The sequence below is a fragment of the Xiphophorus couchianus genome, chromosome 10 (assembly GCF_001444195.1).
Source record: "Xiphophorus couchianus chromosome 10, X_couchianus-1.0, whole genome shotgun sequence".
Classification (NCBI taxonomy): Eukaryota; Metazoa; Chordata; class Actinopteri; order Cyprinodontiformes; family Poeciliidae; genus Xiphophorus; species Xiphophorus couchianus.
The window spans coordinates 14,028,845-14,040,955 of NC_040237.1; the positions used below are offsets into that span (position 1 = coordinate 14,028,845).

The following is a 12,111-nucleotide window of genomic DNA, read 5'->3' on the forward strand; positions in this document are numbered from 1 at the left end:
TGCAATGTGAACATAGAATTTCTTTCTTAGAATGGCCTAGTCAAAGCCCTGCCGCTGGAATATGACAATCTGTCTGTCTGATCTTTATCTATTCAGTGAAGAAGAATGGGTGCAACTGTCTCTAGATGTGAAAAAAATAACAACAAAGAAAACAAAAACAAAACTGGAACATTCTGGAAAGGCAGCTGGTAAACTCTTAGGGATTTTATTTGGATTTTATTCAAGAGTTTTAGTACGAAGAAGCAGAAAACAAATCCACTCCACACTTTTCAGAGACTTGCTTGTAAATATTCCTAAAATCTCCGCCTTTCACTCTACAGTTATGAAACTTTTTATTTATTTATTTGTTCTGGTCTGTTCCAGGAGATCCAGGCCAAAACCAAGTTTATGGCCACATCTGACCAGTAAGTAATGAAAGTTGGAGCGGATGGAGCCCTTTCAAGCTACATGCGAGGCTGTAATGTTAGACGTAAAACAAAACCCGCTTTCAGAGTTTCAGCTCTGCTTTAATCCGAGGATCAGTGACGCGGCGGCTGATGTGAAGACTGAATAATTCTGCTCTTATCTGAAACCGTGACGTGCTGCGATATCAGGACTCGAGACTCGGCACAGAAACGCTCACAAGAACAGAAGACGCACCTTTTTTTTTTTCTTCCCCTGAATATTTGCACAACCAGCAAGCATCATTTCACACCGACTGTGAGCAGAGGCATTCGCACATCACAAGGAACTGCAAGAAAGACGTTAACACGAGCATAACTCACTAAGATCTCCGAGGCGCACAGGGCGAGGAAGGAGATGCACAAAGTTTAAATCTTCGTTTAATCTCTGATTTGGCCAATCCGCAGCATGGACGCTTTAGCAAATCTGCTTTCATTTGCACACGGAGCGGGCCGGCGCTGACATGTGGCACACAGCAGCTTTAATTGGCCTGTTTTTACCTCCTGACGTGCTGAACGCAGCGCTTCCGGTCCGAATGCAGCAGCTTCTCCTGTGCCAACGCACACACACATCACACTCCACGCACACACACATCACACTCCACGCACACACACAGATCATGCTCGATTCAGCAGCGATGTGAAATTCCAGGGTAGATGGCCTGTAAATCACACAACTGCACACCCTGGAGTAGTTCACATGAGTATAAAACTTGCTGGCTTTATATCTCGCCTTAATCTGCTCCTGTGGCTTTATTGTCCCAAATATTTGTCTAAAGCCGGGACCAATTAAAGTTTTTTTTTCCTCCCGGACACCTGAGGGTGGCAGAATCAGCTGTGGAACAACACTGGAGGATTATTTAAATCTATTTTTGGACAATAAAAATGACTGTCTGACCGGCAAAACAATCGCCATGCTGATGGTTTCGTGGTGGTTTGTAAAAGGAATCGACTGGAACTCATATCACACTCCATTATATGATGAAAAGGTTCTTTATCGCGTCTATATGTGAAAGTAGCATCGAGTCTGTGACATCCCTTAAACAATTGTAATGTATTTTAATGAAATTTCACATGAGAGAATAAGATTTCATGATGAAAAAACAAAAAAAACAAAAAAAAAAAACTTATAATCTTCATATTTGTAGAAGTTGAAAACAGCCATAAAAAGTTCCATTTTGGTCGCATCTGTCCAGATCACCTTCTTCTACATGCTTTTTGTGCCCCCACTCTTCCATAAAGGTCAGGCCCACCAATGACTGGTGGAAAAAGAAAAGTTTTGTTATTGTAGCATGCCATCCAGAAACAGCTTCCTGCATTCTTGTTGGTTGTGTAGGAGGCTCCACTTCTGCTTTTCGCAGATGTATGGTTGTACGGTTGCACACCCGTTCGCAGCCAATTCCCGCTCCCCTCCCCGTTCTTCCATTAAATCCAGATTTGCGCTGTACAATGGCTGCTGGGAAAAGACAAACGCTTTTGTTGCTGCCTCGCCATCCAGATTGCACACGCGTTTGCAGCCGTTTTCCCAAGCGAGTGTCGGCGTCGAATTCATGAGGGCGTGGCCTGCAGCTGCTTGTTTTGATTTAAAGTGACAAGACGCCCTAAAACAACTCAAAGTAGGCAGAACGGAGCAGACTGAAATCTCATCACCTAAGAACGATTTTGTGCAAAAGAATGTCCGATAGGTCACCTGACAAAGACACCAAAGAGAAGTTGAACATTTTCCTTGAGACAGGAGGATGAAAGAGAGAAATCGAGGACGGCACTGAGGAGCAGAGGTAAGAGGTGGGATATGTTTGGGATATGATGGACGAGACCGCCAGAGGGGGGAAGGCGTGAGCCTGAGATCAGCAGGAGGTGGTGAGTGGTGCTTGTTGGTAATGGTTTCTCGTGCCTTTTCTTCCAGGAGGAGGTGTGAGAGACGGAGGAGCATCAGAGGCCGGACGGACACCCGAGTCAGGGCGGACGGTGCTGTAGAGGAGGCCTGACCGCATGAACCAAAAGGAGCGAGAGCCGCAGAGGAGAGATCCTCGACAAGCAGAGAGGGACACAGCACAGCGCTGGAGACCAGAGACACAGCACGAACTGGGAAACTGGTTTCCTGGAGGAAAGACGGCACAAAAAAAATTAAAAGAAACAAACAAAAAACATCGGAACACCGCAGAATGCAGGAGATGAAATATGGTAGGTCTGATTATCTCTCCTGGAGAAAAACAATCTGGCATCTGCTTCTTCTTGTTTTATATTATTTATTTGTTGTTGGGTTTTTTTTTTTTGTTTTTTTTGCCCATTTTCAAGAAACATATGGTGCACATTACTGCCACCTATACTGGTATGGAGTGTGGCTCAGAATGCCTATTTTATTTCATACATGTGTTTTTTGTAATCACATTTATTCATTTATTTATTTCGAACCGACAAAAAGCAAAAGCAATTTTTAAAAAGTTCAAACAAGTTATTGTGCCCAATTGACGGGCAATTTTATGTTATCTGTTCAATTTCATTAATCAAATTTGTTTCGGTAAAAGAAAAAGTGCAAATTAGAATATTTTAACTTCCTGAATCTCCCTGTACTTATTAAATTAAATGTTTATTTTGTATTATTTTTCCTAAATTCTTCCAACATACTGAAATATCTTCTATTTTTTCGTGTTCTTCTCCCGTGTCGTGTCGTCGTTTTCGAAGTAACGAGCTGTGAAGTCCAAGCTTTTCATTTTACTAACAGTTTCTCGTCTCTCCTACTCGCTATTTATTTGTTTTTTTAATCTTACAAAACCAACTTCCGTCTTCAGGACTTGAAGGTGAGGAGTTCAGAAGTGGAGAATTTCCTTCCCACCAGTGCACAGCTGCCTCTGCGGTGGCAGCAGAAACAGTGAAACCAGTGGTGACGGATGTAGAAAACCAAACCTCTTCCGCTTTATTTCACAGAATCAAATCCTTCCGCAGCACTCCGGGCTTGCATCGACTTCAGATATTGTCCAAGAAATCAGAGCCACAAACATCTAACCGTACGTGTCTGCTAAAATCTGTAATCAGATATTTACATTAACAGATAAAAAAAATACCTCAAAATCTCCACCCAGTTTCCTCCAGCTGTTTTTCTTTTTTCCTTCCCGGCTCTCTCTGCAGGCTCTTCCACTCCAACACTCTCTCCCCTCTGATCTTTACTTGTGTTCCTTTGGCCCACATCATTACAGCCCCGGAACACTTCCCCATTAACAATGTGCTGCATGCTCGTCACGTCGCTCGCCTTCCCATCCGTGGGGGAGGAAGACGAGGAGGAGGAGGATATAGCTGCGATTTAAGGTCCCGCTCCCGCCCTGCGGCTTCCACACCTCGCTCTTAGCTGCTGTTGTCAAGACACCCGCACCGTCGTGATCAGAGAAGTGTCTGGGGTGCAAATCTGACGCTCCAACCGAGTGACACTGAGAGCTATGTGTGCAGGTCTCATACCATCATTATTGAGCCCTGCTCCTCCTGCCATGTTTGGGCTGCTTCGATGTGTGGTAATTAGTGAACCTCTTTACTTAGAAACCTTCATATTATCATTTCTTTTTCTCCCCCAAACCGGTGACTATGGATTGTCTTTCTTTCTTTTTCGAAGAAAAACAAACAAAGCCGTGTGGAGGAGTGTGCCTCGCGGCTTTGGCTCGTCTTGGGCGTACACTTCGCTTGTAATTTACCCCCCCCATCGGTTTCCACCACAATCCCCCAGGTGCCTTTGGCCTGCCTACAGACCCGAGATGAGTGACCTTATCTGCAATAATGAGCGCATGAAGGGGAGGAACGCAGCTCTGCGCCGCAAAATCTGAAAACCAGTGGAGAGAGTTTCACTGTTACCCGCAACGCCAAGGGTACCTGCTGTTGGCAGTGCAACAGTACAATCAGTGCGCAGTGATGGTTCAACGAGGTACAAAGCAGCTTGTAAACTAAACAAAAGGATTATTTATTTCTCCAGCTCTCGCTGGATTTAATGCCGATGTGTCACGAAATCTGCGGTTGTTGGGGTTTTAAGATGCATCTCTGTGTGTGTGTGTGTTTAGCCTGTTTCCTTGTTTCCCCACATTCTAATAGCTACTTCTTCAATTTCCTCAATCAAGTTGGCTTACCGTACTTGCCTTCCCTCACAGCTGGACCCCGTTTCTAATCAACCACCTAATCCTGGTTCAGCAGTCAGGTCTCCTGCATGGACGTCTCTCAGTCTGACAGATCTTGGTTATGTTGACCAACTTTTGTTTCCCGTGTGCCGTATACTTTGGAATTTTGTAAATTTGAGTTTCTTCTTGTTTTTGAGTAGCCATGGTTATATTCAACAAATTACAATATAGGTACTGATGAGTTTTGTTTGTCAGAGGGAAAGTGCCCTGTGAAAGAAAAAACTCTTTTAAAGGGACAGTGTTGTGTATTTTCCAGCCACATAGCGCCATTTTAATGCACAACCAAGGAGCTTTGCTGCCTTCAGTTGTTATTAAAAACAACATAAAGTCAAAAAGAAATCTAACTTTGTAATTTAATGTCTTGAAAATGGGTGTCTGTCTCTTTAAGAAACCCTTGCTCTTGCTGACATTCTGCCTTCAGGAAGTCATGGTAACATTGCTCCTCTATTAATGTTTCAACAACATTTTGTAGCAGCGTTGCACTTCAGAGTAGCTCGTATAATGAGCTCAGCACACACGCAGTTCCTCCAGGTGTTTGCTAATTGCTGCTGGCTAGTCTGAAGGAGCCGAAGGGGAGGAGTCGCAAAGGACAGCTCACATGTGTGAGGCGGAAGTCCGGAAGCTTGGAAACTGCAGGTCAGAGGAGGAGCTTCTTTTGTTCCCTCCCTCCCCAAGTATTTTGCACAGCCGAACCACAGGAGATTAAAGGATTTCTCAAAAATGCATAAAAGAATCAAAGCAACACTCCAGGTGTTTTTAATGAGGAAATGGCATTATAACATGATGTAAGGCTCAAAAACGTCGATTTTACATAACACTGCCCCTTTAAACCAATTTGAATAACAAACTGAACTTGACTGTTCTGCTTGATAACCAGGATAAATTAGAAAGTATGCTTGATTTTATTAAAACCCCTTTGTTTTTGTAAAGATGACGTGTTATGAAACTGAAAAAATGAACATTTAAAGGAGCAATTTTAGAACACACTCTGATTTACTGAATATGAATGTAGCGTTGTCATTACATGAGGCAGCCGACTTTCTCTGGTCGTAGCTGAAAGATTCTGACTTGAGTACAAATTAAAAGGCACCAATTAATAACGTTCCTGATACAGGTTGGGGAGGCGCCAGTGTCTGTTATTCATTTTTAGCTAATTAGAAGAGGTGCACTATATATCGAATCACTTAGTCTTTGCAACATTCATTTGTGCAATATTGCAATCGTAAAAGACGAATGGCATGCTATAATGTTTCAGGAGCTGCATATTAAAATTCTGCTTCCTAATGGAATGGCACGTCTGCTCAAAAGCCGCATTTAACATCGGCGTCCCAACGCTCGGGTGCAAATAGTAGTAGTAGCAATTAATGTCTCTGTATTTGCAGAAACCAACAAATAAAATATTTACACATAGAGATGTAGGTGCAGATGGTGATTTAAATGTAAATTAGCAGTTTATTTTTGTAGCCGGAGGTAGGTTTTGTATGTTTGGTCTATAGGATTCAAAGTGAGCGTTTGAAAGGGGATTCAGAGTTTCCATGTCAGAGTTCTGGTTCAAAGAGGAAATGTCCTGTATTTTCTCAGAATATTGTGTTACATTTCCCAGGTATTACATAAACACATATTGTCCAGTTGTGCTTAGTAAGTACGTTTTTTTTTTTGTTTGTTTTTTTTTAAAGCTTGTTACAATCCAGTTCTCTTTATTCTATGCAGTAATAGGTTTTGGACAGAAAGTGTGTTCCACTGACTTAGAGATGACTCTTTTCTGAGCTGTTCAATCCGTTTTATACAGTTGAAATCTGAAGTTCAGAAATACCAAATAAAAAGACAGTTTTTTCGGGGGGGGGGCTGCTCTGAAGTTAGACTACGTTGGTTAGATCCTAACTTACCCTAGACTTACCAAAAGTATTTTTATGTTGCTAAATACCACAATAATGACGGAATATGTTAGAGATTTATTTAGTAATGTCTTCAAAGTCAAAATTTTAAACACACTTCCTTAGTATTTGGTAGAATTGTCTTTGAATTGTATGACTAGGGTCAAACATTTTGGACCAGTACACACAGTCCACAGAACCTGTCTTCTCCCTGAGCGTTATGATAGCTAGACATCCCCACTTTGACTAAAACATGGACACATTGTTTGAACAGACACCTCCACCCATCTGGACGTTGTTTCCAGGTATGAACCAGGCTGTTGCAGCTCTGCCATTCTGTCCCTGTCATCTTTGGTGATTTCTTTTGGCTTCAAGCAAGAACGCAGTGCGTCCCAAAAACACATCCACAGGCGCGCGTCCGATTAACTCAAATGTGTCCGTTAACCTGTCAGATGTTTCCGAAGCTACTACGTAATCTGGGCTTTCCCTCATTGTTTAAAGAGATAATCATTCTGTATGTAAACGCCTGATTTTGAATACATTTTTTAATAAATCTGACAAATTTATTTATTTTCTCTCATTATTGTGGCTGTTAGCAGACAGAAATGATTTTGGTCATTCTGATCGGCCTAAAGCACAAAAGGTTTGGTCTGATTTAACTTCAGACAGAAAAAATTATTTATTTAGTCTATTTAGTGTATGTACACTTGTGATTTCAACTGGATGTGTGCTACTACACGTATTGGGTTTTGCAGTGGGAGCTTGTGAGCTGCTTCCTGTTTTGCCATGACAACATCACCCCAAGGTTTGTCCAAGCTGATTGTATTGTTTACTTCCAATAAAAATGTGACAGGACCAATAGTTGTCCAGTGTGGGATTTTCTTATGTTGTGCTCAGTGACTGGTTATTAGCAATATAAGCTAGCATCCGTATTACTCTGCAGCTAGTCACTAAAACTAACTAAACATGTTCACAACCTGAGCAGAAAACTGCTTATTACAGCAGCTAAGTTTTAAAGACGCGGCAGCCATGTTGGATTTGAACTCGGGTTAGCTTTCTAAAAGTTGGAAATTCAACTTATACAGAAAATTAACTTTTTTTCCCCCCCTCAATTGGAATATGGAAAGTGTAACTTCTAAGTAAAAAAAAAAAGAAACCACTAGCAATGTTAGCAATGTTCCTTGTTACAAGTCATGGAACAATTGGCATTTCCTTATTTTTACGTCACTTTTCCAAACAACAATGTCCTGACGCAAAGACAACATGCTAGCAAAAAGAAATTTATATTTTGTTCCCCCTTTTCTTCGTTTTTTCTTAAAATTTTTTTTTTAACAAATAGATATATGATTGCAGGTGTTTGCTGCTGATTTAGGTTCCTAAGTTTAAATAAAAACTTTCACACTCCAAATTTGTAAAAAAAAAATTTTTTAACGATATCCGCAGCCATGTTGGATTTTCTAAAGGCGGCTTCGGGAAGACGTCCTGTTTTTCCCAATCAGGAAAAAACAAAAACAAAATTGCTTTTATTGAGCTTTTCAGCTGATTTGTCCGAACTTTAAACTAAACACAAATCGAATCCACCATAATTATATGGAATATGCAGCTGCCAAGAGGACTGTGTGGGCAAATAAACAAGCACGGCGAGTGTCTCTCTCTCTGTGTGTGTGTGTGTGTGTGTGTGTGTGTGTGTGTGTAGAGAGAGAGAGAGAGAGAGATTGGCCACAGTGTTCTGCAACCACAGACCTGCGAACCGCCGTTTAATTTAGACGTGTTAATGCCAATAAGCGGGGCTTATACTTTCATAAAGCAGGAGGAGGCGGCGGAGGCAGGGAGGAAAAAGGAAGGGAGGGAAGGAGGTCCAATTTACCGATACTTGGCTGAGTTCTGACGCCAGCACTGAAGTGATGTAAGAGACGGAGGGAGGGAGAAGAGAAGAAGTGCGGAGAGAAGGGAGAGAGAGTGACAGAGCCGCTAGGAGCTCTGAGGCGCTCCTCACTTTCGGAGACCCAGACAGAGAGCGAGTCCCTAGCGGGGATCCAAGCAGAGGTAGGTCGCTTTTCATCCTCCCACTCCGAAAACACCAGCTGAGCCTTAAAAGATCTCACCCTGTTTAGTTTTGCGCAGTTTTTTTTTTTTTTTTTTTTTTTTTTGGCACGCTTCTGTCAACTGAAATATCATCAATGTTTTCGATTACATTTTCTCTGTGTGGGAGAGAAAATGTAATTCCTTCTTTTTTTGAGAAAGAAAGAAAAAAAGAAAGAAACCGAGATGATCAGCATGCGTAAAAAAAACAAAAAAAACGAAAGCCAAGTTATTAGGGCTCAAGCTGAAATCGTGGTTATTAATTAACAACGGGGTTTGTTACGTGACGGAAATCCTAATGAAGTCGTCTGGTGTATACTTGTGTTCCCTTCAGATTAAGTTCGCCTCCAGAAGTGGCTGGGTCTCCGGGTATCAGCACCTTGGACAGCGACCCGCGCGCCGCAGCTGAGCCGGGGAGGAGAGCGCTCGGAGCCGGGGCTTCCCCCTCAGCTCCTGTCCCTGCCGGGATCGGGCGTTCTGTCGTCACCGCTCCCCCCAACCCCCTCTCTCTGTCTCTCTCTCTTGCGCCGCAATGGGCTTCAGAGCGTTCATTGCATAATAAAAGCAGAGAATGCCCTTGACGACCGCTTTGCGCCCAGCTGTACTCACAATGATTGCACGGGAAACTGCGCGAACAAGGGCAAGACTGTGATCAAGAAGCCCGTTTTTTAATGCTTGACCAGAGTTAAAAGTGTCTTTCGCCAACACGTCTAGAACTTGAAGAGCTTTTTTTTTTTTCTTTTTTTTTTCCCCGCGCTGCCATGGGGATAAGGCACATTCTCCTGCTGCTCATATACCTGGACCCCCTCTGCGTCCTGAGCGCAGCCACGGGGGGCAAAAAGCCCAAGCAAGCGCCCAGGAAAGCCCCCAAAGCCACGGTGGTGCCCACGGTCGTCCCGCAGAGGACCCCGAAGCCGGCGCCCGCCAAGGACCACGACACCTGCCATGACTACTACGACGTGAGCGGCCAGTTAGACGTGTCGTTCGAGTGCAACAACACGTACCACCGCTACTGCTGCGGGACGTGCTCCATGCGCTTCTGCTGCGAGCACAAGAAGGACCGGCTGAACCAGGCGGGCTGCAAATTCGTCACGCCGGTCCCGGACGCGACCTCCACCTCGACGCCCATCCCGACCATCAACGAGCTGAGCATGGATCACACCAACACGGCGGTGTACATCACCGGCGGGGTCATAGCCTTCATCATAGTGGTGGGGGTGTCGGTCAAAGTGGCTTACGACAAGGCTACGGGTCCGCCTCAGGAAATGAACATACACAGGTGAGTCCATCGTCCGGGAAGGAAGTCAGCGAAAACATTGCAAACCGTTTAGTGCCGTCACTTCTTCCTGGAGAGCAAAGGTCAGGAGGAGGATGGTGTCACGTGTTAGTGGAGAGCCGCGTTAGAAACGCGAAAGCGAGGCTGACGGTTAATCTGCTGTTAAGGGTGATGGTAACCAGAAGCAGGCGTTAAACCCCCAAAAGAGTCAAAAGCCTGAAATAATTGCATGTGAGTTGAAAGAGATCTTTGTGGAGGTGCACGTCCATCCTGAAGAGATTAATACCCAACATTCATATTGCATGTTGTACCTCACATCACATTGTCTCCATCCCAGGTACTTGGCTACTGAGGCAGATAAGTCAGAGCGGTTATGGCTCCAGCACCATAACCCCACCGCCCCCAACCCCTCACACTGACCCCGCCCTCTGTCTGTGGGCTACATGTGGGCATCTTGACACACCAATGAACACTTGGTGCCATGGTAACAGGCCGTTTCACGCCTCCTCCCGTACTGCGGCCGCGTCCCAGAAACAACGCTGATGGCGAACGGTGCATTATTCAGCACCTGAGCATCCTTCAGTCTGTGAATAATGTCACAGGGCTGCATCAAGGGCGCGTGACATGCATGCGCCGCTGCACGTCCAATAAGGCGCAGGAGGAAGAGTGCGCGGGCATGCACGGGGAGAGGGAGGGGTGAAATATTAATTTCAAAGCAAAAGGTTACACGGCTCGTACATTTTGTCGTACAGAAGCTTTGAGCCGCGGCTCTGCAGATGTAATTAGATTTCCTTCCGTTTTTTGTTTCCACCCCCCACCCTCCCCTCTCTTCCAGAAGCCATGCCAGAGCGAGCAAACAAACTTGTTTTTTTTCTAACTTTCTTTCATCATGATTGCTCCTCTACCCGTTCCATCCACCCCTCTCAGATTCCCCCTCCCCCCCGAGGGCTTCAGCCCTCCATATGCACCTGGTGCCGTCTGAAAAACATCCAAATTCAACCCAATTAGTCTGGATGTGTGCAGCATCCAGTGTTTGTTCCTCTCGCAAATTAACTTTTCGTCACGTTCCCAGACGTGGGGAAAAGAGGAAAGAGTAAATGTATCAGAGCCGTTTTCAAACACCTGTCCCCTCTTCCCCTCGCGTTCCTTTAATCTCATGTGTAACAGTTGCTCCTGTGTTGCCTTCTCCAGGGCCCTCGCAGACATTCTAATGCAACAGGGGCCCATCCCCATCTCCCAGTACGACTGCGAGAATTTTGCAGCGATGAACGGCTCGCCGAAAGACAACACGCCGATCAGAACCTCGTCGAAGAACCACTACACCCCTGTGCATTCCTCCAAATCCAATCACGGTAAGCCCCCGGGGCCTTGTCTGCGAAGCGTGTTAGAAACGCACCGATCAGAAACTTGAGGCCAGTGTCTGATCTCCGATTTTTTTGCAAGAGGATTGATGTGCTGGAATTGATATTGTGGTTTTTCTTCAAGCTCTTTAGCGTGATATGTTAGCATTTAGCACAAATATCATTTTCCACCATGTTTCAAAATGTCGTCAGAGGTTAGAAGTGCTAAAATAAACAACAAAAAAAAACAAAACAAAAAACAAAGGATAAAGCAGAGCAATTCTCCTGTACCACACTCAGCTTTTTTTCTTTCTTTTTTTTTTTTGTTCTGTGCAACCTAGCGGCTCTGTGTATGGTGCATTCACTGACTGGAAAAAGATTACATTTCAGAGTTTCCGACTGGCTGATCAAGCACAAAATAGCCTGATTCTGGTCATCCGCCGATTTCTCTGCGCGTCTTCACTTTGCTCTGAAAGCGCTGCAGCTTTCCCCACACGCATCTGCTGAGGTGTTGTACCTGTTTAACGTTAACTCCGGGTCTTTCACTGTGAAGCGTTTTTATTGTTCTCATGTAGATTTCAGAGAAACCTTCCTCAACTCTTCGCCAGTATAATTTCTGACAGAAACATCCTGCAATCATCCGATTAGAGAGAGAGAGATACAGCAGCAGAGAGGAGGTGAAAAGAGAGAAAGAGAGGGGGGGGGAAAAAAAAAAGTAGCGGCCCCGTTAGTGGAGATAATGACAGGCTGGTGGAGCAGTGAGGACTTCACAGACTCTGACAGGCTGGAAGTGACGACCTCTCTCGCTCAGTCAGTGGGTGAATCGGAGCCAGGCTGCTCGGCGTGATTTAACCTCGCAATTCAGAGAGCAGACGGGGAGCATCAATCGCTAAAACGCCGCCCTCTAAATCTCCACCCAGCCCCTACGAAAAAAAAAAAGAG

At 44.5% G+C, this 12,111-nt stretch overlaps 1 protein-coding gene across 12 annotated transcripts in view; it reads left to right on the forward strand.

Annotated features, from left to right (window-relative positions):
* The first annotated feature begins 8,288 nt into the window (after nucleotides 1-8,288).
* LOC114152074 (shisa family member 6) overlaps nucleotides 8,289-12,111 on the forward strand; it is a 97,195-nt gene continuing 93,372 nt past the window's right edge. For 3 of the 12 annotated variants that reach the window (XM_028029768.1, XM_028029769.1, XM_028029770.1), the window contains exons 1-3: nucleotides 8,289-8,517; nucleotides 8,888-9,832; nucleotides 11,021-11,181. In XM_028029768.1, coding sequence (XP_027885569.1) covers nucleotides 9,315-9,832; nucleotides 11,021-11,181 — 679 coding nt within the window. In that variant the 5' untranslated portion in view covers nucleotides 8,289-8,517; nucleotides 8,888-9,314. The remainder of the gene's footprint in view (nucleotides 8,518-8,887; nucleotides 9,833-11,020; nucleotides 11,182-12,111) is intronic. The other 9 variants (XM_028029774.1, XM_028029771.1, XM_028029773.1 and 6 more) reach the window with 4 other exon arrangements.